The 25868-nt window shown below is 47.0% G+C and overlaps 4 protein-coding genes across 4 annotated transcripts; all 4 read right to left on the reverse strand.

The window, feature by feature from the left end:
• Positions 1-4351: 4351 nt before the first annotated feature.
• LOC140682007 (inositol 1,4,5-trisphosphate receptor-interacting protein-like 1) lies at positions 4352-6292 on the reverse strand (the record flags this gene model as incomplete). The annotated part of the gene is given in 3 exon segments (XM_072922846.1): positions 4352-5528; positions 5530-6046; positions 6049-6292. Coding segments are annotated over 3 exon segments (1275 nt in total), but the record flags the coding sequence as incomplete, so codon positions are not given.
• Positions 6293-6297: 5 nt separating this feature from the next.
• Positions 6298-7263, reverse strand: LOC140682008 (uncharacterized). Its single transcript, XM_072922847.1, has 2 exons — positions 6766-7263; positions 6298-6596 (listed from the first exon to the last, which is right to left on the reverse strand). Exons 1-2 carry the CDS (start codon positions 7250-7252, stop codon positions 6298-6300), a joined length of 786 nt encoding a protein of 261 aa, XP_072778948.1. The 5' UTR covers positions 7253-7263.
• A 5676-nt stretch (positions 7264-12939) lies between these two features.
• LOC140682009 (uncharacterized) lies at positions 12940-15840 on the reverse strand. The gene is given in 5 exon segments (XM_072922848.1): positions 12940-14116; positions 14118-14634; positions 14637-14984; positions 15068-15184; positions 15651-15840. Coding segments are annotated over 5 exon segments (1686 nt in total). The 3' UTR covers positions 12940-13602.
• Positions 15841-22648: 6808 nt separating this feature from the next.
• Positions 22649-24438, reverse strand: LOC140682010 (uncharacterized). Its single transcript, XM_072922849.1, is given in 4 exon segments — positions 22649-23238; positions 23241-23588; positions 23672-23788; positions 24249-24438. Coding segments are annotated over 4 exon segments (1245 nt in total).
• Between the last annotated feature and the right edge of the window lie 1430 nt (positions 24439-25868).

Consider the following 25868-nt stretch of genomic DNA (forward strand, 5'->3'; position numbering starts at 1 on the left):
AGGTGAATTTTCTCAAGAAGTTGAGGTCAAACCAATCAGTGGTTAGGTTTAGATACTGTTGCAGCATTTCTGAGAGAGTGAGGGCATGATTTATCTCTGGAATGAGATTTGAGCTACTGCAGTCTATGCCGCTGATCTGGACTTTTTAAGGCCTTCTAACCTGTGACGGAATTAGAAATTAAGAGCTTGTGGCGCAGTTAGAAATTGTATTAAGGAGTGATGTGAAGCACTGGGCTTTCTGGGTGTGAAGTAGTGTAGGTTTGTAGTGTGAAGTTTAGTCCACCTTAAGACAAAGACAAACAATGTTCGCTTGCCAGTGGGAGTGCCTTTGTAAACTGTAAACTATATTGAAGTGTATATAAACTGCCATCTTCTAACTAATAAACGGAGAACGTTTGATTAACCATATTGGTTTGATCTGCGTTTGTCCAGTCCAGCTTTCCTGTCTAGTAAGGCCCCTGGCTTTGAGATACTCCTGCTTAGAGTGACCATAACACTACCCTAGCATGACAGCCATTCTGAGAGAAACACTTTTTTGTACAGGATGTAAACATGTCTGCATTTGGATGCTATCCTCGGTACAAACCTCCTCTCTTGCTTTTTTCTCATTGGACATCCTTGCTACTGCATATGATAGAGCTGTTTATTGGGAAGAGTTTCTCTGATGCCGATCACAGCACAGCAGGAGGTTTTTGCTCCCTTGGGCTTCTCAAATTCTTTTTGGATGATCTCTTTATCATCCAAAAAGGGCTGATGGAACACAGAATGTCTTTCTCTTCTCCATCCATGACACAAGAATTGCCTGCACTCATAAAACACAGTTTTCTGAACCATCCTATATAATAACAAACAATGCCTTCTAAATTCTGCCATCTAAATGAGGTCACTATTGAAGAGCTTCACATGCCAAGTGTTACCTAGCAGGGAGGGGAGCAGAGGAAGACAGGATCACAGCACCTGCTGGTCAGTCATTCACAGGCATCACCAGGAAGATACAGGAGAGAGCCATGAATTTCATGGGCTACTGTGTTTCAGCAACCCATATCACCCCGCTCCTTTTAAATCTCTTCTCATGACAAGCTTCCAGTCTCATCACAGTGCTCGCCTGAGGCACATGAGTAAATAAGATGAAGAATAGGAGGGAAAATTTCTTCTGACCTCCAGTCACTTAAGCATCAAGCAGACAAGAGAAAACCTCTGGCCTACTCTAAGGGAGGTGGTTTATACTCACCTACAGCTAAAGCTATTCTGAAAACCCATGTTATTAGACCCAGAGTGATAAAGAGCTATGAATTTACTGATTCTGGCAAAAAGGCAGCTTTAAATGAGCTCTGCTACTCCTAGTCTCTCTCCTTAGAACTTCAGGTTGAGATGCTTAGGACCAGCTAAAGAAAAAAGTAATTTCATTCATGCCCTGGTCAAACATTTCTCAGTCTCTTGTCCCTGCCAATGCACCAACCAGTCAAACACTGAAAAAGCTATCCATGGTAAGCTTCCAGTGGAATACTGGCAAAATCTTTGTGGACTGCACTATTTGAAGGGTCTGAGGTCAACTCACTGTGAATCACTTTTACCGCTCTGCTTAGCCTACTACCTCAGCTCAGCTCAGCTCAGCTCAGCTCAGCTCAGCTCAGCAACCTCCCAGCTACCTTCAGCTGCAGAAGCCCATGACCTGCAGTCAGAAAGGCATGAGTCTTACGAAAGAAACAGACATGGGGAATGAAGTGTGGAGATTAATCCACACTCTGAGGAAGAGGCAACACTAAAAAACAGTCTGGCAATAGCTTGTGTCTAGAAGCTGCGTACCTTCAAAACCACCTCAGGGGTTTGGGATTTGTGCTGACTTGCACAAAGGAACCCACTCCACCCTGTAGCAGTGGGCTCCTTCTTTCCAGCCTGGATGGAGACATGCCCTGCATTTTGCAAGCATGTCCAGGTGTTCAGAATGGAACATCCTGATCATATTTAGCACCTTAAGGCATGCAGCTCTTCCTTTCTCAAAGTATGTTTTGTGAAATTATAGGTACTGCTATCTCTACCTTTCCAGACAAATTACCCTCATTATATTGCACTTGCCTTCAAAATACTGCCACTCCTACGTTTCAGACTTTGTTTCTCTCAGAAGGATGCACAAAGAGTTGGAGTAGTTGCAAGCACCTGCACCACAATTTTCAACTAACTGCATCTTCAGAAGGGATTCTGACAACAGGCCATTCTCTGGAGATGGACACGGCGCTCTGAGGCAAGACAGATAACTTTGCTACATCTTATAGCCCAGATCTCTATGACCAGAGCCACTGTCCTTGAGATAAGATGAAAAAAAAAAAAATCAGGGAATGTATTTTAGCCAAATGAAAATAAATCAGATCTACTGTGGGCTCTCATCCTGTTTAAGAGCAGAGTTGCATGTACCTGAAAAACAGGTTTGTAAAGGAAAGGCTACCAGATTTTACTTTAAAGAATGATAACAGACACCACTGTGTTGAAAGCACAGATAACAGCCCAATTAAGGAGGGTTTTCTTTCATTGTAATCACAAACAATTTAAAACCAGCTCCTTACTTGCTTTCTTTTGTCATATTCATTGTGAATTTTTCCTTCTAGGAAAATATAAATAATTGTTTTCTATTTATGTTTCTCATGAATTTGTGGTTACTTTGTAACGATTGTTAGTTGCAAATTAGATTCCTTAACCATTGAAAAGATGAAGAACAGCATGGCCTTGGCTGAAGAGAGTGATGTCAAAAATTGAAAAGAATGGCTTGTTTTTACTATCCATATCTATTACTATTTTGCCAAATGAATTTTATTGTGATTTGACTATTACCTATAGATTTCATGGATTTCAGTGTCCAACCTGTAAGTGATTTTCTTCAGTAAATCCAAAGGACAGTTGCCTACAGAAGCCCTGACCTGACTCAAGAGCTCTTCTGACACTGCCGGCATGTGCTGACATTCTCTGGCTGTGATGCATTTGACTCAAAGCTGCTTTCTCCAAATGCTCATCTGACACCAGGGCCCTGCTCCATTCAGCCTTTGCTAAATCCATAAAAATGGTTGAATTCTGCTCACTGAAAGGCGCCCCGGGAAAGGCTCAGCTGCAGGTCGGTGAGAGCGGGCTGGGAGTCAGTTGAACGTGGGTTCGTGTGGGCCATGCGAACAGAGAGCTGATTGGGGTCAGTTAAGGCCGAGCAGACTTGCTCAGTTACTTCATCAGTGCTGCCTCCTGTTTTCAAGGCCTGGAAGAACAGCTCAGCCACAGAAAAACATCCCGATTATTTGCCTTTGCTTACTCTTACTGAACACTGCTTTCAGTTTCCCTCCTAGTGTTACTGCATACCAGTAAAAATCAGCAGCTGAGTTACACCCTAGGGTTTCAATGGCAACACTGTATGTTCCAGCCTCCCCCACTCCCTCAGCATGCCCCTCACACACGCAGCACGCTTGCGATTGCACCAAAACTCAGGGCCAGGCCCACATTTTAAGCACCTGCAATAATTCTGGCCCTGGCAAATCTAGCGCTGGGGGGATTGTGCAGCAGGAAGCCATGGGGCTGTGGTGGGGGCAGTGCCTGCCCAGCAAAGAAGGCAAAAGGCAGGGGGACCTCTGTGAGCACACTTCTCCCTCAGTGCAGCAGCAAGTTCTGCTGCTGGCAGGGATCCTCCTTTGGGAGGTTCCTACTTGCTCTCCCTAAAGGGAGCTGCCTGTTCCTGTCCCCACAGCAGGCTTCTCTCTCTTACATGGGCCACAGCCGTTTTTTTTCCATGCCCTGAAGGAAGGGGAACTTTTCTAATGACAGTGGGAGCTAAAATATTTCATTAATATTTTAGCTGTTTTCACTGTCATGACTTCTGGTTGAATTCAAGAGGCAAAATTAATAGCCCTGCTTCAAAGCGCTATGGAAGCGGAATACTGAGAAGTGACTGCTGGACACAATCACCGTTTGAGTCACTTTGGCATTTTTTTCTGGTAGTTGCACTGGATGGATATTTTTAAAGAAATGGTGGGTTAAATAAAAAGAAGGACAGATTTCGGGCAATTTGAGAAATTTTTCTCCTTTTATTATTTCTTCACACATATATATGTAGATATTGCTGAAGGGCAGCTATTACGGAAGGGTAGCTCAGTCTTTTAGGACTGAATTGTTCCCTAGGAGCGTGTAAAAGTGACAGCATAAAGAAAACTTTTTAGCAATCTTTCCAAAGATTGCTAAAAAAGTTGAGGAGTACTCTGCTGCAAAATTTCAGGCACTTCAGGGCATTTTCAGTTCAAACTTCGAGCATTTCTATGGAAATGCTCAAGAGACAGCATACTTAATATATCCAACATCTCTGTTTGCAAAGAGTCTTTATTTCAGATAGAGGTATAGGAAGGACGTTCTCTATGATACAGAGGGTTATGTACAAAGAATGACATATTTCAGGCAATTTGAGAAACTTATCTTCTTTTATTAGTTTCTCAAACATAGATATTCCAGTATTATTTAAAAGCAGACAAGCAACTAGGGGAATTCTCTAAACTAAGGGTAATTCTCTAAACTAAGGGTTTAAACTAATCTAGTCTAAACTCTATTTCTCTACACTAAGGGTAACTTTGCCAAATAGTTGTATACTGCCAACGCTAAAGGGCCTCTGGAATGAATCCTAAGAATCAAGTCTAATTAAAACTACGACTAAATAACTACATGAAGTCCCTAATAGGCTAGGTTGCTGTCTTCGAGGTATTCCAAGCAACCTCCATCAGCTTCACTGTTATTCTTCTGTGAGGATGTGCAGGTGGAGCCAGTTTCTGCCTCCTAGACTTAGGCAACAGCACTGTTGTAAATGGAAGGTGAAGGGCAAGGCCGCTCAGAGAAGTGTCTGCACAAGGAATCCATGTGCTGCAGCATCTTCCTTCCGCAGGAGCAGGAAAGCAGCTTCGGGATTGTCAGGGACAACTGCAACAATCACAAAGAGTCCACGTCGCTGCAATCGGCTGTGAACTTCTCCATCACAGCTTTGTGCAGGGAACTCCTCTTAGTGTTGGTTGGAGAGCAGCATCCAGAGGCGAAAGTGCAGCTGATCATGAGCCTCCATCGCCTTCCTGTGGGCATCCGGATCTCGGGCCAGGTATTCAGAGAGGTTGAGCGGCTCAACCTTTCGCATTGCTGGAGGCACGCTGATCTCTGCAGGAAGCTTCTCGTTGCCTAGAACAAAATGGTCCAGGCGTTTCCATTTCAGGCAGAACTGCAGGAACGCCATGATGTCCCACAGCCGCAGTGGAAATTCCTTCCTGTGCCAGTAGACCCGCGGTATGATGTTTAACACATGCATGACCAGAGTCTTCCAGGTAGAGGTGGAAAAACCTGTGCCGCTCAGCATGCAGGTGAAGAGCTGCAGGTATTTCAGGTGCAACCCTTTACACGGTATCTGCCTGGCAATGTGCTGGAAGAATTTTGCCTCTGCCACAGCGAATGTCTCAGGCCACGCTGTGCTTGCGAGGATGTTGGCCTTGGCGGGCTGACTGCTCACCTTGAAAACAGCACAGACGAATTATGGCTTCTTCTTTGGCAACGGGGCAGAAAGACAGAGACTTTCTACAATCTCGGAATAACCAATACCCACAGATTCCGACACTTGCTGCCGTCTGCCCTGCACTGTTTGGCTCTAGGTGGAAGGCGTGCCCTGGCGGGGGATTCAGTGGGACCAGCACACGGTACACTCCATCCCACTCATGGGGACTCCAGCCCTCAAAGGCGCTGCCCACCCCGATGGCTTCTTGAGGCACCGGATCGAAGCTATTGCTCACGCTGTCCACAAAGACACGCGTGAAGCTCTCCATCAGCTCAGCTGTCACTGAGCAGCCTCTCTCCAGGTCCTCCACAGGCCACTCTATACCATCCACTAAAAGGATGTCCTGCTCATTCCCAGCATCTTGGGTGTCTTCTCTGTCTTCACTTCCACCGCTGGCACTTTCTTCCCTGCCACCATCACTGCCACCTTTTTCGCTGGCAGACACATTACCTTGTTCTTCTTCTTGTCTATCCTTATTCTTGTTTCCCTCCACATCACATCAGCCTGTTCTTCATCCTTGTTTCTATCACTGCCATCTTCTATAATTTCCATATTTGCTTCCTCAGGTGCAGGAAAACCACTATGGGCAATTTCATTCCCACATTCATTGCTATCTTCCTGCCCAGTCCACTCTTTGCTTCTCTGGTCATTGGCACCTCTGCTTTCCTGCGCCTTCACATTCATGTATCCTTCCGTTCCGGCTACATTGTCTTCACCTTCATTTACATCAGTGTTGTTGCTTGCCTTTATAGTTGCACTATTGGTTTTTTTCTTGATTTCCTTCTCCCTTTTCCTTTCCAGAATCCTTTCTTGATCCACCTGAACATCCTTGTTTTCTCCATTGCCTCGTCGAGTTCATTTCCAGCAACACTGCCAGGTTCTTCTTCATCTCCTTCAGTGGTAGTGTCTCCTGGCACATCCCCATCACTCTGTCCTTCTTTCTTTAACTCATAGCCATTGCCATCGTTGACATGGCTGTCTTCCTTCGCATCATAATTGCCACTGTTGACATCGCCGTCTTCCTTCACCTTCACATCATAATTGCCTTCAAAGAGGACGAACAGGAAATGTCAGGGGTCTATATAGACTTTGGACAGGGTGGGCTTCCCTGGCTCTCTGCCAACCCCGTTGGGGCAGAAAGGAGGGATCCCGGATTATCTTGATCAGAGTCACAGGGTCCCGGGGAAGGGGAAACAGAACGCCCATGAACTCACTGTAACAAATGGCATCATCCTTGTCTCCATCACCTGCAGCCACAGGTCTGCCTTCTCTGTCATTTTCAGTGCCGCTGTCGTCTGCCTCCAGAGCCATATCACTATCTTCTCCACCTTCCTCTGGATCAGCAGTGTCTTCTTCCTGTTCCGTTACTGTCTCATCTGCCAAGGTCTTGCAGGAGCTCTGGTCCTTGCTGCTGCTGCTGGCCTCACAGCTCCTTCTCCTGCAGCCCAGCCACAGGCCCAAGAGGAGCAGGATGCCAGCAAGAACCCAGAATGGCCACTGCTGCAGGGCACCAAAGAGCATGGCTCCCCAGCCCTCGTCCTGCTGCTCCAGCTCCTGCAGCAGCCGGGCCATCTCACGGTCCAGCAGCTCCTGACGCTCCCGCATTCTCTGGTGCGTGGCCTCATCCAGCCCATCCCCAGCTGGCTGGGGGAACTGGATCAGTCTTTGCACCAGCACGAAGAACAGTGACGGTAAAGCCATGGTCTACAGGAGGACACACGGAAGGGGCTCAGTGGGGCTGGAATGGAGACAGACAGTGAGGGGCAGGAGCGGCAGGGATGTGGTGGCAGGAAGGAAAGGGCCCCCAGCAGCTGGCAAGGCTGCACCGCTGCCCCCGCGGGCACCGCGCCCTGAGCAAGGCCCTCCTGCCGGGCGCTGGGCCCTGGAGACGGGGCAGCCCCGGGTACCGGCGCTCCTGTCCCAGCCCTCCTCCAGCCCCCTCTCCCCTCTGCTGTGTACTCACCGCTTGCCGAGGCTCTACTGGGGCAGCGGCACCGGCTTGGGGCCTTCTATAGTTGCCCCCATTGTGACACGGCCCCTGTGCTGTCACAGAGCCCAGAGCGCATCACAGGCCAGCCCCGCCCGTCGTCCCAGCCCGGTCATGGAACTCATCATGGCCCGGGCACGGAACTCATCATGGCCCCGGGCACCCAGAGCCCCAACAGACACCGAGTGCAGAGCCATCACTCGGCAACCTGGGAACCCCAGAGCTTCCCTTGGCAAAGCAGGCACAAGCACCCTGCACACAACCCTTGTCAAATACAGATTTGGGTGACAGGACCCATGGATGTTTTCACTATACGTGTGTGAGCTTTTATTTATTATTCAAGGCAGAACTTTTTGCTATCGATATTGATATTTATTACTGTGGCGCTGCATCTCCTCTCCCTTGCTTCTTTCTAGGCTGCAGTGAGATCTGGGAAATACTTGTTCGGCCTTGGCCTTGACATACCACCTGGGATCAGCTCTTTCTTTTCTTGGGTGATCTCAAGCACACACATTTGTGACAATTACTTTGGGGGCAACGTGTCATATCAGCTAATATTTATTTACTGATTTAGTGAGAAATAAATCCACACTGCTCGAATGATGCACGGGAAGTTGTAATGTCATCCACTCTTAAGGCCTACACTTACTTTACACCAGCACTGTCCTGCCTCACAGATCTTTTGTGAAAAAAGAAAAGATGTCTTAGGATTTATTTTCTGAATTAGGGACACTTCCAAAGATCGCTTTATTGACTGACAAAGACCACACGGGACCAACTTTTGGTTTGCAAAGCAGCATAAAAATCTTTAGGCCCTCACAAACAACTTCTTACACCAGATATGGCTGATCAATAGTCTGGCCTAATATTGGGCAAGCCACTATAATCATTAAATACATGTTTTAAAATGGAAAAAGAAAATCCTCCAAGCACAGAACTTCTGAAGCATAGCTCATTCCACTCTAATGTGCTCCCTCCGAACAAAAGATAAAGGTGTGTCCCTCCTGACACTTACTGCAACAGGCTGCCTGTTGTAGTTTGACAGGGAGGTGAATTTTCTCAAGAAGTTGAGGTCAAACCAATCAGTGGTTAGGTTTAGATACTGTTGCAGCATTTCTGAGAGAGTGAGGGCATGATTTATCTCTGGAATGAGATTTGAGCTACTCCAGTCTATGCCTCTGATCTGGACTTTTTAAGGCCTTCTAACCTGTGACGGAATTAGAAATTAAGAGCTTGTGGCGCAGTTAGAAATTGTATTAAGGAGTGATGTGAAGCACTGGGCTTTCTGGGTGTGAAGTAGTGTAGGTTTGTAGTGTGAAGTTTAGTCCACCTTAAGACAAAGACAAACAATGTTCGCTTGCCAGTGGGAGTGCCTTTGTAAACTGTAAACTATATTGAAGTGTATATAAACTGCCATCTTCTAACTAATAAACGGAGAACGTTTGATTAACCATATTGGTTTGATCTGCGTTTGTCCAGTCCAGCTTTCCTGTCTAGTAAGGCCCCTGGCTTTGAGATACTCATGCTTAGAGTGACCATAACACTACCCTAGCATGACAGCCATTCTGAGAGAAACACTTTTTTGTACAGGATGTAAACATGTCTGCATTTGGATGCTATCCTCGGTACAAACCTCCTCTCTTGCTTTTTTCTCATTGGACATCCTTGCTACTGCATATGATAGAGCTGTTTATTGGGAAGAGTTTCTCTGATGCCGATCACAGCACAGCAGGAGGTTTTTGCTCCCTTGGGCTTCTCAAATTCTTTTTGGATGATCTCTTTATCAGTTGAGGGCTGATGGAACACAGAATGTCTTTCTCTTCTCCATCCATGACACAAGAATTGCCTGCACTCATAAAACACAGTTTTCTGAACCATCCTATACAATAACAAACAATGCCTTCTAAATTCTGCCATCTAAATGAGGTCACTATTGAAGAGCTTCACATGCCAAGTGTTACCTAGCAGGGAGGGGAGCAGAGGAAGACAGGATCACAGCACCTGCTGGTCAGTCATTCACAGGCATCACCAGGAAGATACAGGAGAGAGCCATGAATTTCATGGGCTACTGTGTTTCAGCAACCCATATCACCCCGCTCCTTTTAAATCTCTTCTCATGACAAGCTTCCAGTCTCATCACAGTGCTCACCTGAGGCACATGAGTAAATAAGATGAAGAATAGGAGGGAAAATTTCTTCTGACCTCCAGTCACTTAAGCATCAAGCAGACAAGAGAAAACCTCTGGCCTACTCTAAGGGAGGTGGTTTATACTCACCTACAGCTAAAGCTATTCTGAAAACCCATGTTATTAGACCCAGAGTGATAAAGAGCTATGAATTTACTGATTCTGGCAAAAAGGCAGCTTTAAATGAGCTCTGCTACTCCTAGTCTCTCTCCTTAGAACTTCAGGTTGAGATGCTTAGGACCAGCTAAAGAAAAAAGTAATTTCATTCATGCCCTGGTCAAACATTTCTCAGTCTCTTGTCCCTGCCAATGCACCAACCAGTCAAACACTGAAAAAGCTATCCATGGTAAGCTTCCAGTGGAATACTGGCAAAATCTTTGTGGACTGCACTATTTGAAGGGTCTGAGGTCAACTCACTGTGAATCACTTTTACCGCTCTGCTTAGCCTACTACCTCAGCTCAGCTCAGCTCAGCTCAGCTCAGCTCAGCTCAGCTCAGCAACCTCCCAGCTACCTTCAGCTGCAGAAGCCCATGACCTGCAGTCAGAAAGGCATGAGTCTTACGAAAGAAACAGACATGGGGAATGAAGTGTGGAGATTAATCCACACTCTGAGGAACAGGCAACACTAAAAAACAGTCTGGCAATAGCTTGTGTCTAGAAGCTGCGTACCTTCAAAACCACCTCAGGGGTTTGGGATTTGTGCTGACTTGCACAAAGGAACCCACTCCACCCTGTAGCAGTGGGCTCCTTCTTTCCAGCCTGGATGGAGACATGCCCTGCATTTTGCAAGCATGTCCAGGTGTTCAGAATGGAACATCCTGATCATATTTAGCACCTTAAGGCATGCAGCTCTTCCTTTCTCAAAGTATGTTTTGTGAAATTATAGGTACTGCTATCTCTACCTTTCCAGACAAATTACCCTCATTATATTGCACTTGCCTTCAAAATACTGCCACTCCTACGTTTCAGACTTTGTTTCTCTCAGAAGGATGCACAAAGAGTTGGAGTAGTTGCAAGCACCTGCACCTGCAATTTTCAACTAACTGCATCTTCAGAAGGGATTCTGACAACAGGCCATTCTCTGGAGATGGACACGGCGCTCTGAGGCAAGACAGATAACTTTGCTACATCTTATAGCCCAGATCTCTATGACCAGAGCCACTGTCCTTGAGATAAGATGAAAAAAAAAAAAATCAGGGAATGTATTTTAGCCAAATGAAAATAAATCAGATCTACTGTGGGCTCTCATCCTGTTTAAGAGCAGAGTTGCATGTACCTGAAAAACAGGTTTGTAAAGGAAAGGCTACCAGATTTTACTTTAAAGAATGATAACAGACACCACTGTGTTGAAGGCACAGATAACAGCCCAATTAAGGAGGGTTTTCTTTCATTGTAATCACAAACAATTTAAAACCAGCTCCTTACTTGCTTTCTTTTGTCATATTCATTGTGAATTTTTCCTTCTAGGAAAATATAAATAATTGTTTTCTATTTATGTTTCTCATGAATTTGTGGTTACTTTGTAACGATTGTTAGTTGCAAATTAGATTCCTTAACCATTGAAAAGATGAAGAACAGCATGGCCTTGGCTGAAGAGAGTGATGTCAAAAATTGAAAAGAATGGCTTGTTTTTACTATCCATATCTATTACTATTTTGCCAAATGAATTTTATTGTGATTTGACTATTACCTATAGATTTCATGGATTTCAGTGTCCAACCTGTAAGTGATTTTCTTCAGTAAATCCAAAGGACAGTTGCCTACAGAAGCCCTGACCTGACTCAAGAGCTCTTCTGACACTGCCGGCATGTGCTGACATTCTCTGGCTGTGATGCATTTGACTCAAAGCTGCTTTCTCCAAATGCTCATCTGACACCAGGGCCCTGCTCCATTCAGCCTTTGCTAAATCCATAAAAATGGTTGAATTCTGCTCACTGAAAGGCGCCCCGGGAAAGGCTCAGCTGCAGGTCGGTGAGAGCGGGCTGGGAGTCAGTTGAACGTGGGTTCGTGTGGGCCATGCGAACAGAGAGCTGATTGGGGTCAGTTAAGGCCGAGCAGACTTGCTCAGTTACTTCATCAGTGCTGCCTCCTGTTTTCAAGGCCTGGAAGAACAGCTCAGCCACAGAAAAACATCCCGATTATTTGCCTTTGCTTACTCTTACTGAACATTGCTTTCAGTTTCCCTCCTAGTGTTACTGCATACCAGTAAAAATCAGCAGCTGAGTTACACCCTAGGGTTTCAATGGCAACACTGTATGTTCCAGCCTCCCCCACTCCCTCAGCATGCCCCTCACACACGCAGCACGCTTGCGATTGCACCAAAACTCAGGGCCAGGCCCACATTTTAAGCACCTGCAATAATTCTGGCCCTGGCAAATCTAGCGCTGGGGGGATTGTGCAGCAGGAAGCCATGGGGCTGTGGTGGGGGCAGTGCCTGCCCAGCAAAGAAGGCAAAAGGCAGGGGGACCTCTGTGAGCACACTTCTCCCTCAGTGCAGCAGCAAGTTCTGCTGCTGGCAGGGATCCTCCTTTGGGAGGTTCCTACTTGCTCTCCCTAAAGGGAGCTGCCTGTTCCTGTCCCCACAGCAGGCTTCTCTCTCTTACATGGGCCACAGCCGTTTTTTTTCCATGCCCTGAAGGAAGGGGAACTTTTCTAATGACAGTGGGAGCTAAAATATTTCATTAATATTTTAGCTGTTTTCACTGTCATGACTTCTGGTTGAATTCAAGAGGCAAAATTAATAGCCCTGCTTCAAAGCGCTATGGAAGCGGAATACTGAGAAGTGACTGCTGGACACAATCACCGTTTGAGTCACTTTGGCATTTTTTTCTGGTAGTTGCACTGGATGGATATTTTTAAAGAAATGGTGGGTTAAATAAAAAGAAGGACAGATTTCGGGCAATTTGAGAAATTTTTCTCCTTTTATTATTTCTTCACACATATATATGTAGATATTGCTGAAGGGCAGCTATTACGGAAGGGTAGCTCAGTCTTTTAGGACTGAATTGTTCCCTAGGAGCGTGTAAAAGTGACAGCATAAAGAAAACTTTTTAGCAATCTTTCCAAAGATTGCTAAAAAAGTTGAGGAGTACTCTGCTGCAAAATTTCAGGCACTTCAGGGCATTTTCAGTTCAAACTTCGAGCATTTCTATGGAAATGCTCAAGAGACAGCATACTTAATATATCCAACATCTCTGTTTGCAAAGAGTCTTTATTTCAGATAGAGGTATAGGAAGGACGTTCTCTATGATACAGAGGGTTATGTACAAAGAATGACATATTTCAGGCAATTTGAGAAACTTATCTTCTTTTATTAGTTTCTCAAACATAGATATTCCAGTATTATTTAAAAGCAGACAAGCAACTAGGGGAATTCTCTAAACTAAGGGTAATTCTCTAAACTAAGGGTTTAAACTAATCTAGTCTAAACTCTATTTCTCTACACTAAGGGTAACTTTGCCAAATAGTTGTATACTGCCAACGCTAAAGGGCCTCTGGAATGAATCCTAAGAATCAAGTCTAATTAAAACTACGACTAAATAACTACATGAAGTCCCTAATAGGCTAGGTTGCTGTCTTCGAGGTATTCCAAGCAACCTCCATCAGCTTCACTGTTATTCTTCTGTGAGGATGTGCAGGTGGAGCCAGTTTCTGCCTCCTAGACTTAGGCAACAGCACTGTTGTAAATGGAAGGTGAAGGGCAAGGCCGCTCAGAGAAGTGTCTGCACAAGGAATCCATGTGCTGCAGCATCTTCCTTCCGCAGGAGCAGGAAAGCAGCTTTGGGATTGTCAGGGACAACTGCAACAATCACAAAGAGTCCACGTCGCTGCAATCGGCTGTGAACTTCTCCATCACAGCTTTGTGCAGGGAACTCCTCTTAGTGTTGGTTGGAGAGCAGCATCCAGAGGCGAAAGTGCAGCTGATCATGAGCCTCCATCGCCTTCCTGTGGGCATCCGGATCTCGGGCCAGGTATTCAGAGAGGTTGAGCGGCTCAACCTTTCGCATTGCTGGAGGCACGCTGATCTCTGAAGGAAGCTTCTCGTTGCCTAGAACAAAATGGTCCAGGCGTTTCCATTTCAGGCAGAACTGCAGGAACGCCATGATGTCCCACAGCCGCAGTGGAAATTCCTTCCTGTGCCAGTAGACCCGCGGTATGATGTTTAACACATGCATGACCAGAGTCTTCCAGGTAGAGGTGGAAAAACCTGTGCCGCTCAGCATGCAGGTGAAGAGCTGCAGGTATTTCAGGTGCAACCCTTTACACGGTATCTGCCTGGCAATGTGCTGGAAGAATTTTGCCTCTGCCACAGCGAATGTCTCAGGCCACGCTGTGCTTGCGAGGATGTTGGCCTTGGCGGGCTGACTGCTCACCTTGAAAACAGCACAGACGAATTATGGCTTCTTCTTTGGCAACGGGGCAGAAAGACAGAGACTTTCTACAATCTCGGAATAACCAATACCCACAGATTCCGACACTTGCTGCCGTCTGCCCTGCACTGTTTGGCTCTAGGTGGAAGGCGTGCCCTGGCGGGGGATTCAGTGGGACCAGCACACGGTACACTCCATCCCACTCATGGGGACTCCAGCCCTCAAAGGCGCTGCCCACCCCGATGGCTTCTTGAGGCACCGGATCGAAGCTATTGCTCACGCTGTCCACAAAGACACGCGTGAAGCTCTCCATCAGCTCAGCTGTCACTGAGCAGCCTCTCTCCAGGTCCTCCACAGGCCACTCTATACCATCCACTAAAAGGATGTCCTGCTCATTCCCAGCATCTTGGGTGTCTTCTCTGTCTTCACTTCCACCGCTGGCACTTTCTTCCCTGCCACCATCACTGCCACCTTTTTCACTGGCAGACACATTACCTTGTTCTTCTTCTTGTCTATCCTTATTCTTGTTTCCCTCCACATCACATCAGCCTGTTCTTCATCCTTGTTTCTATCACTGCCATCTTCTATAACCTCCATATTTGCTTCCTCAGGTGCAGGAAAACCACTATGGGCAATTTCATTCCCACATTCATTGCTATCTTCCTGCCCAGTCCACTCTTTGCTTCTCTGGTCATTGGCACCTCTGCTTTCCTGCGCCTTCACATTCATGTATTCTTCCGTTCCGGCTACATTGTCTTCACCTTCATTTACATCAGTGTTGTTGCCTGCCTTTATAGTTGCACTATTGTTTTTTTTCTTGATTTCCTTCTCCCTTTTCCTTTCCAGAATCCTTTCTTGATCCACCTGAACATCCTTGTTTTCTCCATTGCCTCGTCGAGTTCATTTCCAGCAACACTGCCAGGTTCTTCTTCATCTCCTTCAGTGGTAGTGTCTCCTGGTACATCCCCATCACTCTGTCCTTCTTTCTTTAACTCATAGCCATTGCCATCGTTGACATGGCTGTCTTCCTTCGCATCATAATTGCCACTGTTGACATCGCCGTCTTCCTTCACCTTCACATCATAATTGCCTTCAAAGAGGACGAACAGGAAATGTCAGGGGTCTATATAGACTTTGGACAGGGTGGGCTTCCCTGGCTCTCTGCCAACCCCGTTGGGGCAGAAAGGAGGGATCCCGGATTATCTTGATCAGAGTCACAGGGTCCCGGGGAAGGGGAAACAGAATGCCCATGAGCTCACTGTAACAAATGGCATCATCCTTGTCTCCATCACCTGCAGCCACAGGTCTGCCTTCTCTGTCATTTTCAGTGCCGCTGTCGTCTGCCTCCAGAGCCATATCACTATCTTCTCCACCTTCCTCTGGATCAGCAGTGTCTTCTTCCTGTTCCGTTACTGTCTCATCTGCCAAGGTCTTGCAGGAGCTCTGGTCCTTGCTGCTGCTGCTGGCCTCACAGCTCCTTCTCCTGCAGCCCAGCCACAGGCCCAAGAGGAGCAGGATGCCAGCAAGAACCCAGAATGGCCACTGCTGCAGGGCACCAAAGAGCATGGCTCCCCAGCCCTCGTCCTGCTGCTCCAGCTCCTGCAGCAGCCGGGCCATCTCACGGTCCAGCAGCTCCTGACGCTCCCGCATTCTCTGGTGCGTGGCCTCATCCAGCCCATCCCCAGCTGGCTGGGGGAACTGGATCAGTCTTTGCACCAGCACGAAGAACAGTGACGGTAAAGCCATGGTCTACAGGAGGACACACGGAAGGGGCTCAGTGGGGCCGGAATGGAGACAGACAGTGAGGGGCAGGAGCGGCAGGGATGTGGTGGCAGGAAGGAAAGGGCCCCCAGCAGCTGGCAAGGCTGCACCGCTGCCCCCGCGAGCACCGCGCCCTGAGCAAGGCCCTCCTGCCGGGCGCTGGGCCCTGGAGACGGGGCAGCCCCGGGTACCGGCGCTCCTGTCCCAGCCCTCCTCCAGCCCCCTCTCCCCTCTGCTGTGTACTCACCGCTTGCCGAGGCTCTACTGGGGCAGCGGCACCGGCTTGGGGCCTTCTATAGTTGCCCCCATTGTGACACGGCCCCTGTGCTGTCACAGAGCCCAGAGCGCATCACAGGCCAGCCCCGCCCGCCGTCCCAGCCCGGTCATGGAACTCATCATGGCCCGGGCACGGAACTCATCATGGCCCCGGGCACCCAGAGCCCCAACAGACACCGAGTGCAGAGCCATCACTCGGCAACCTGGGAACCCCAGAGCTTCCCTTGGCAAAGCAGGCACAAGCACCCTGCACACAACCCTTGTCAAATACAGATTTGGGTGACAGGACCCATGGATGTTTTCACTATACGTGTGTGAGCTTTTATTTATTATTCAAGGCAGAACTTTTTGCTATCGATATTGATATTTATTACTGTGGCGCTGCATCTCCTCTCCCTTGCTTCTTTCTAGGCTGCAGTGAGATCTGGGAAATACTTGTTCGGCCTTGGCCTTGACATACCACCTGGGATCAGCTCTTTCTTTTCTTGGGTGATCTCAAGCACACACATTTGTGACAATTACTTTGGGGGCAACGTGTCATATCAGCTAATATTTATTTACTGATTTAGTGAGAAATAAATCCACACTGCTCGAATGATGCACGGGAAGTTGTAATGTCATCCACTCTTAAGGCCTACACTTACTTTACACCAGCACTGTCCTGCCTCACAGATCTTTTGTGAAAAAAGAAAAGATGTCTTAGGATTTATTTTCTGAATTAGGGACACTTCCAAAGATCGCTTTATTGACTGACAAAGACCACACGGGACCAACTTTTGGTTTGCAAAGCAGCATAAAAATCTTTAGGCCCTCACAAACAACTTCTTACACCAGATATGGCTGATCAATAGTCTGGCCTAATATTGGGCAAGCCACTATAATCATTAAATACATGTTTTAAAATGGAAAAAGAAAATCCTCCAAGCACAGAACTTCTGAAGCATAGCTCATTCCACTCTAATGTGCTCCCTCCGAACAAAAGATAAAGGTGTGTCCCTCCTGACACTTACTGCAACAGGCTGCCTGTTGTAGTTTGACAGGGAGGTGAATTTTCTCAAGAAGTTGAGGTCAAACCAATCAGTGGTTAGGTTTAGATACTGTTGCAGCATTTCTGAGAGAGTGAGGGCATGATTTATCTCTGGAATGAGATTTGAGCTACTCCAGTCTATGCCTCTGATCTGGACTTTTTAAGGCCTTCTAACCTGTGACGGAATTAGAAATTAAGAGCTTGTGGCGCAGTTAGAAATTGTATTAAGGAGTGATGTGAAGCACTGGGCTTTCTGGGTGTGAAGTAGTGTAGGTTTGTAGTGTGAAGTTTAGTCCACCTTAAGACAAAGACAAACAATGTTCGCTTGCCAGTGGGAGTGCCTTTGTAAACTGTAAACTATATTGAAGTGTATATAAACTGCCATCTTCTAACTAATAAACGGAGAACGTTTGATTAACCATATTGGTTTGATCTGCGTTTGTCCAGTCCAGCTTTCCTGTCTAGTAAGGCCCCTGGCTTTGAGATACTCATGCTTAGAGTGACCATAACACTACCCTAGCATGACAGCCATTCTGAGAGAAACACTTTTTTGTACAGGATGTAAACATGTCTGCATTTGGATGCTATCCTCGGTACAAACCTCCTCTCTTGCTTTTTTCTCATTGGACATCCTTGCTACTGCATATGATAGAGCTGTTTATTGGGAAGAGTTTCTCTGATGCCGATCACAGCACAGCAGGAGGTTTTTGCTCCCTTGGGCTTCTCAAATTCTTTTTGGATGATCTCTTTATCAGTTGAGGGCTGATGGAACACAGAATGTCTTTCTCTTCTCCATCCATGACACAAGAATTGCCTGCACTCATAAAACACAGTTTTCTGAACCATCCTATATAATAACAAACAATGCCTTCTAAATTCTGCCATCTAAATGAGGTCACTATTGAAGAGCTTCACATGCCAAGTGTTACCTAGCAGGGAGGGGAGCAGAGGAAGACAGGATCACAGCACCTGCTGGTCAGTCATTCACAGGCATCACCAGGAAGATACAGGAGAGAGCCATGAATTTCATGGGCTACTGTGTTTCAGCAACCCATATCACCCCGCTCCTTTTAAATCTCTTCTCATGACAAGCTTCCAGTCTCATCACAGTGCTCACCTGAGGCACATGAGTAAATAAGATGAAGAATAGGAGGGAAAATTTCTTCTGACCTCCAGTCACTTAAGCATCAAGCAGACAAGAGAAAACCTCTGGCCTACTCTAAGGGAGGTGGTTTATACTCACCTACAGCTAAAGCTATTCTGAAAACCCATGTTATTAGACCCAGAGTGATAAAGAGCTATGAATTTACTGATTCTGGCAAAAAGGCAGCTTTAAATGAGCTCTGCTACTCCTAGTCTCTCTCCTTAGAACTTCAGGTTGAGATGCTTAGGACCAGCTAAAGAAAAAAGTAATTTCATTCATGCCCTGGTCAAACATTTCTCAGTCTCTTGTCCCTGCCAATGCACCAACCAGTCAAACACTGAAAAAGCTATCCATGGTAAGCTTCCAGTGGAATACTGGCAAAATCTTTGTGGACTGCACTATTTGAAGGGTCTGAGGTCAACTCACTGTGAATCACTTTTACCGCTCTGCTTAGCCTACTACCTCAGCTCAGCTCAGCTCAGCTCAGCTCAGCTCAGCTCAGCTCAGCTCAGCTCAGCTCAGCAACCTCCCAGCTACCTTCAGCTGCAGAAGCCCATGACCTGCAGTCAGAAAGGCATGAGTCTTACGAAAGAAACAGACATGGGGAATGAAGTGTGGAGATTAATCCACACTCTGAGGAACAGGCAACACTAAAAAACAGTCTGGCAATAGCTTGTGTCTAGAAGCTGCGTACCTTCAAAACCACCTCAGGGGTTTGGGATTTGTGCTGACTTGCACAAAGGAACCCACTCCACCCTGTAGCAGTGGGCTCCTTCTTTCCAGCCTGGATGGAGACATGCCCTGCATTTTGCAAGCATGTCCAGGTGTTCAGAATGGAACATCCTGATCATATTTAGCACCTTAAGGCATGCAGCTCTTCCTTTCTCAAAGTATGTTTTGTGAAATTATAGGTACTGCTATCTCTACCTTTCCAGACAAATTACCCTCATTATATTGCACTTGCCTTCAAAATACTGCCACTCCTACGTTTCAGACTTTGTTTCTCTCAGAAGGATGCACAAAGAGTTGGAGTAGTTGCAAGCACCTGCACCTGCAATTTTCAACTAACTGCATCTTCAGAAGGGATTCTGACAACAGGCCATTCTCTGGAGATGGACACGGCGCTCTGAGGCAAGACAGATAACTTTGCTACATCTTATAGCCCAGATCTCTATGACCAGAGCCACTGTCCTTGAGATAAGATGAAAAAAAAAAAAAATCAGGGAATGTATTTTAGCCAAATGAAAATAAATCAGATCTACTGTGGGCTCTCATCCTGTTTAAGAGCAGAGTTGCATGTACCTGAAAAACAGGTTTGTAAAGGAAAGGCTACCAGATTTTACTTTAAAGAATGATAGCAGACACCACTGTGTTGAAAGCACAGATAACAGCCCAATTAAGGAGGGTTTTCTTTCATTGTAATCACAAACAATTTAAAACCAGCTCCTTACTTGCTTTCTTTTGTCATATTCATTGTGAATTTTTCCTTCTAGGAAAATATAAATAATTGTTTTCTATTTATGTTTCTCATGAATTTGTGGTTACTTTGTAACGATTGTTAGTTGCAAATTAGATTCCTTAACCATTGAAAAGATGAAGAACAGCATGGCCTTGGCTGAAGAGAGTGATGTCAAAAATTGAAAAGAATGGCTTGTTTTTACTATCCATATCTATTACTATTTTGCCAAATGAATTTTATTGTGATTTGACTATTACCTATAGATTTCATGGATTTCAGTGTCCAACCTGTAAGTGATTTTCTTCAGTAAATCCAAAGGACAGTTGCCTACAGAAGCCCTGACCTGACTCAAGAGCTCTTCTGACACTGCCGGCATGTGCTGACATTCTCTGGCTGTGATGCATTTGACTCAAAGCTGCTTTCTCCAAATGCTCATCTGACACCAGGGCCCTGCTCCATTCAGCCTTTGCTAAATCCATAAAAATGGTTGAATTCTGCTCACTGAAAGGCGCCCCGGGAAAGGCTCAGCTGCAGGTCGGTGAGAGCGGGCTGGGAGTCAGTTGAACGTGGGTTCGTGTGGGCCATGCGAACAGAGAGCTGATTGGGGTCAGTTAAGGCCGAGCAGACTTGCTCAGTTACTTCATCAGTGCTGCCTCCTGTTTTCAAGGCCTGGAAGAACAGCTCAGCCACAGAAAAACATCCCGATTATTTGCCTTTGCTTACTCTTACTGAACACTGCTTTCAGTTTCCCTCCTAGTGTTACTGCATACCAGTAAAAATCAGCAGCTGAGTTACACCCTAGGGTTTCAATGGCAACACTGTATGTTCCAGCCTCCCCCACTCCCTCAGCATGCCCCTCACACACGCAGCACGCTTGCGATTGCACCAAAACTCAGGGCCAGGCCCACATTTTAAGCACCTGCAATAATTCTGGCCCTGGCAAATCTAGCGCTGGGAGGATTGTGCAGCAGGAAGCCATGGGGCTGTGGTGGGGGCAGTGCCTGCCCAGCAAAGAAGGCAAAAGGCAGGGGGACCTCTGTGAGCACACTTCTCCCTCAGTGCAGCAGCAAGTTCTGCTGCTGGCAGGGATCCTCCTTTGGGAGGTTCCTACTTGCTCTCCCTAAAGGGAGCTGCCTGTTCCTGTCCCCACAGCAGGCTTCTCTCTCTTACATGGGCCACAGCCGTTTTTTTTCCATGCCCTGAAGGAAGGGGAACTTTTCTAATGACAGTGGGAGCTAAAATATTTCATTAATATTTTAGCTGTTTTCACTGTCATGACTTCTGGTTGAATTCAAGAGGCAAAATTAATAGCCCTGCTTCAAAGCGCTATGGAAGCGGAATACTGAGAAGTGACTGCTGGACACAATCACCGTTTGAGTCACTTTGGCATTTTTTTCTGGTAGTTGCACTGGATGGATATTTTTAAAGAAATGGTGGGTTAAATAAAAAGAAGGACAGATTTCGGGCAATTTGAGAAATTTTTCTCCTTTTATTATTTCTTCACACATATATATGTAGATATTGCTGAAGGGCAGCTATTACGGAAGGGTAGCTCAGTCTTTTAGGACTAAATTGTTCCCTAGGAGCGTGTAAAAGTGACAGCATAAAGAAAACTTTTTAGCAATCTTTCCAAAGATTGCTAAAAAAGTTGAGGAGTACTCTGCTGCAAAATTTCAGGCACTTCAGGGCATTTTCAGCTCAAGCTTCGAGCATTTCTATGGAAATGCTCAAGAGACAGCATACTTAATATATCCAACATCTCTGTTTGCAAAGAGTCTTTATTTCAGATAGAGGTATAGGAAGGACGTTCTCTATGATACAGAGGGTTATGTACAAAGAATGACATATTTCAGGCAATTTGAGAAACTTATCTTCTTTTATTAGTTTCTCAAACATAGATATTCCAGTATTATTTAAAAGCAGACAAGCAACTAGGGGAATTCTCTAAACTAAGGGTAATTCTCTAAACTAAGGGTTTAAACTAATCTAGTCTAAACTCTATTTCTCTACACTAAGGGTAACTTTGCCAAATAGTTGTATACTGCCAACGCTAAAGGGCCTCTGGAATGAATCCTAAGAATCAAGTCTAATTAAAACTACGACTAAATAACTACATGAAGTCCCTAATAGGCTAGGTTGCTGTCTTCGAGGTATTCCAAGCAACCTCCATCAGTTTCACTGGTATTCTTCTGTGAGGATGTGCAGGTGGAGCCAGTTTCTGCCTCCTAGACTTAGGCAACAGCACTGTTGTAAATGGAAGGTGAAGGGCAAGGCCGCTCAGAGAAGTGTCTGCACAAGGAATCCATGTGCTGCAGCATCTTCCTTCCGCAGGAGCAGGAAAGCAGCTTCGGGATTGTCAGGGACAACTGCAACAATCACAAAGAGTCCACGTCGCTGCAATCGGCTGTGAACTTCTCCATCACAGCTTTGTGCAGGGAACTCCTCTTAGTGTTGGTTGGAGAGCAGCATCCAGAGGCGAAAGTGCAGCTGATCATGAGCCTCCATCGCCTTCCTGTGGGCATCCGGATCTCGGGCCAGGTATTCAGAGAGGTTGAGCGGCTCAACCTTTCGCATTGCTGGAGGCACGCTGATCTCTGCAGGAAGCTTCTCGTTGCCTAGAACAAAATGGTCCAGGCGTTTCCATTTCAGGCAGAACTGCAGGAACGCCATGATGTCCCACAGCCGCAGTGGAAATTCCTTCCTGTGCCAGTAGACCCGCGGTATGATGTTTAACACATGCATGACCAGAGTCTTCCAGGTAGAGGTGGAAAAACCTGTGCCGCTCAGCATGCAGGTGAAGAGCTGCAGGTATTTCAGGTGCAACCCTTTACACGGTATCTGCCTGGCAATGTGCTGGAAGAATTTTGCCTCTGCCACAGCGAATGTCTCAGGCCACGCTGTGCTTGCGAGGATGTTGGCCTTGGCAGGCTGACTGCTCACCTTGAAAACAGCACAGACGAATTATGGCTTCTTCTTTGGCAACGGGGCAGAAAGACAGAGACTTTCTACAATCTCGGAATAACCAATACCCACAGATTCCGACACTTGCTGCCGTCTGCCCTGCACTGTTTGGCTCTAGGTGGAAGGCGTGCCCTGGCGGGGGATTCAGTGGGACCAGCACACGGTACACTCCATCCCACTCATGGGGACTCCAGCCCTCAAAGGCGCTGCCCACCCCGATGGCTTCTTGAGGCACCGGATCGAAGCTATTGCTCACGCTGTCCACAAAGACACGCGTGAAGCTCTCCATCAGCTCAGCTGTCACTGAGCAGCCTCTCTCCAGGTCCTCCACAGGCCACTCTATACCATCCACTAAAAGGATGTCCTGCTCATTCCCAGCATCTTGGGTGTCTTCTCTGTCTTCACTTCCACCGCTGGCACTTTCTTCCCTGCCACCATCACTGCCACCTTTTTCACTGGCAGACACATTACCTTGTTCTTCTTCTTGTCTATCCTTATTCTTGTTTCCCTCCACATCACATCAGCCTGTTCTTCATCCTTGTTTCTATCACTGCCATCTTCTATAACTTCCATATTTGCTTCCTCAGGTGCAGGAAAACCACTATGGGCAATTTCATTCCCACATTCATTGCTATCTTCCTGCCCAGTCCACTCTTTGCTTCTCTGGTCATTGGCACCTCTGCTTTCCTGCGCCTTCACATTCATGTATTCTTCCGTTCCGGCTACATTGTCTTCACCTTCATTTACATCAGTGTTGTTGCCTGCCTTTATAGTTGCACTATTGGTTTTTTTCTTGATTTCCTTCTCCCTTTTCCTTTCCAGAATCCTTTCTTGATCCACCTGAACATCCTTGTTTTCTCCATTGCCTCGTCGAGTTCATTTCCAGCAACACTGCCAGGTTCTTCTTCATCTCCTTCAGTGGTAGTGTCTCCTGGTACATCCCCATCACTCTGTCCTTCTTTCTTTAACTCATAGCCATTGCCATCGTTGACATGGCTGTCTTCCTTCGCATCATAATTGCCACTGTTGACATCGCCGTCTTCCTTCACCTTCACATCATAATTGCCTTCAAAGAGGACGAACAGGAAATGTCAGGGGTCTATATAGACTTTGGACAGGGTGGGCTTCCCTGGCTCTCTGCCAACCCCGTTGGGGCAGAAAGGAGGGATCCCGGATTATCTTGATCAGAGTCACAGGGTCCCGGGGAAGGGGAAACAGAATGCCCATGAGCTCACTGTAACAAATGGCATCATCCTTGTCTCCATCACCTGCAGCCACAGGTCTGCCTTCTCTGTCATTTTCAGTGCCGCTGTCGTCTGCCTCCAGAGCCATATCTTCTCCACCTTCCTCTGGATCAGCAGTGTCTTCTTCCTGTTCCGTTACTGTCTCATCTGCCAAGGTCTTGCAGGAGCTCTGGTCCTTGCTGCTGCTGCTGGCCTCACAGCTCCTTCTCCTGCAGCCCAGCCACAGGCCCAAGAGGAGCAGGATGCCAGCAAGAACCCAGAATGGCCACTGCTGCAGGGCACCAAAGAGCATGGCTCCCCAGCCCTCGTCCTGCTGCTCCAGCTCCTGCAGCAGCCGGGCCATCTCACGGTCCAGCAGCTCCTGACGCTCCCGCATTCTCTGGTGCGTGGCCTCATCCAGCCCATCCCCAGCTGGCTGGGGGAACTGGATCAGTCTTTGCACCAGCACGAAGAACAGTGACGGTAAAGCCATGGTCTACAGGAGGACACACGGAAGGGGCTCAGTGGGGCCGGAATGGAGACAGACAGTGAGGGGCAGGAGCGGCAGGGATGTGGTGGCAGGAAGGAAAGGGCCCCCAGCAGCTGGCAAGGCTGCACCGCTGCCCCCGCGAGCACCGCGCCCTGAGCAAGGCCCTCCTGCCGGGCGCTGGGCCCTGGAGACGGGGCAGCCCCGGGTACCGGCGCTCCTGTCCCAGCCCTCCTCCAGCCCCCTCTCCCCTCTGCTGTGTACTCACCGCTTGCCGAGGCTCTACTGGGGCAGCGGCACCGGCTTGGGGCCTTCTATAGTTGCCCCCATTGTGACACGGCCCCTGTGCTGTCACAGAGCCCAGAGCGCATCACAGGCCAGCCCCGCCCGCCGTCCCAGCCCGGTCATGGAACTCATCATGGCCCGGGCACGGAACTCATCATGGCCCCGGGCACCCAGAGCCCCAACAGACACCGAGTGCAGAGCCATCACTCGGCAACCTGGGAACCCCAGAGCTTCCCTTGGCAAAGCAGGCACAAGCACCCTGCACACAACCCTTGTCAAATACAGATTTGGGTGACAGGACCCATGGATGTTTTCACTATACGTGTGTGAGCTTTTATTTATTATTCAAGGCAGAACTTTTTGCTATCGATATTGATATTTATTACTGTGGCGCTGCATCTCCTCTCCCTTGCTTCTTTCTAGGCTGCAGTGAGATCTGGGAAATACTTGTTCGGCCTTGGCCTTGACATACCACCTGGGATCAGCTCTTTCTTTTCTTGGGTGATCTCAAGCACACACATTTGTGACAATTACTTTGGGGGCAACGTGTCATATCAGCTAATATTTATTTACTGATTTAGTGAGAAATAAATCCACACTGCTCGAATGATGCACGGGAAGTTGTAATGTCATCCACTCTTAAGGCCTACACTTACTTTACACCAGCACTGTCCTGCCTCACAGATCTTTTGTGAAAAAAGAAAAGATGTCTTAGGATTTATTTTCTGAATTAGGGACACTTCCAAAGATCTCTTTATTGACTGACAAAGACCACACGGGACCAACTTTTGGTTTGCAAAGCAGCATAAAAATCTTTAGGCCCTCACAAACAACTTCTTACACCAGATATGGCTGATCAATAGTCTGGCCTAATATTGGGCAAGCCACTATAATCATTAAATACATGTTTTAAAATGGAAAAAGAAAATCCTCCAAGCACAGAACTTCTGAAGCATAGCTCATTCCACTCTAATGTGCTCCCTCCGAACAAAAGATAAAGGTGTGTCCCTCCTGACACTTACTGCAACAGGCTGCCTGTTGTAGTTTGACAGGGAGGTGAATTTTCTCAAGAAGTTGAGGTCAAACCAATCAGTGGTTAGGTTTAGATACTGTTGCAGCATTTCTGAGAGAGTGAGGGCATGATTTATCTC

This window comes from Taeniopygia guttata, chromosome Z (genome assembly GCF_048771995.1).
Source record: "Taeniopygia guttata chromosome Z, bTaeGut7.mat, whole genome shotgun sequence".
Classification (NCBI taxonomy): Eukaryota; Metazoa; Chordata; class Aves; order Passeriformes; family Estrildidae; genus Taeniopygia; species Taeniopygia guttata.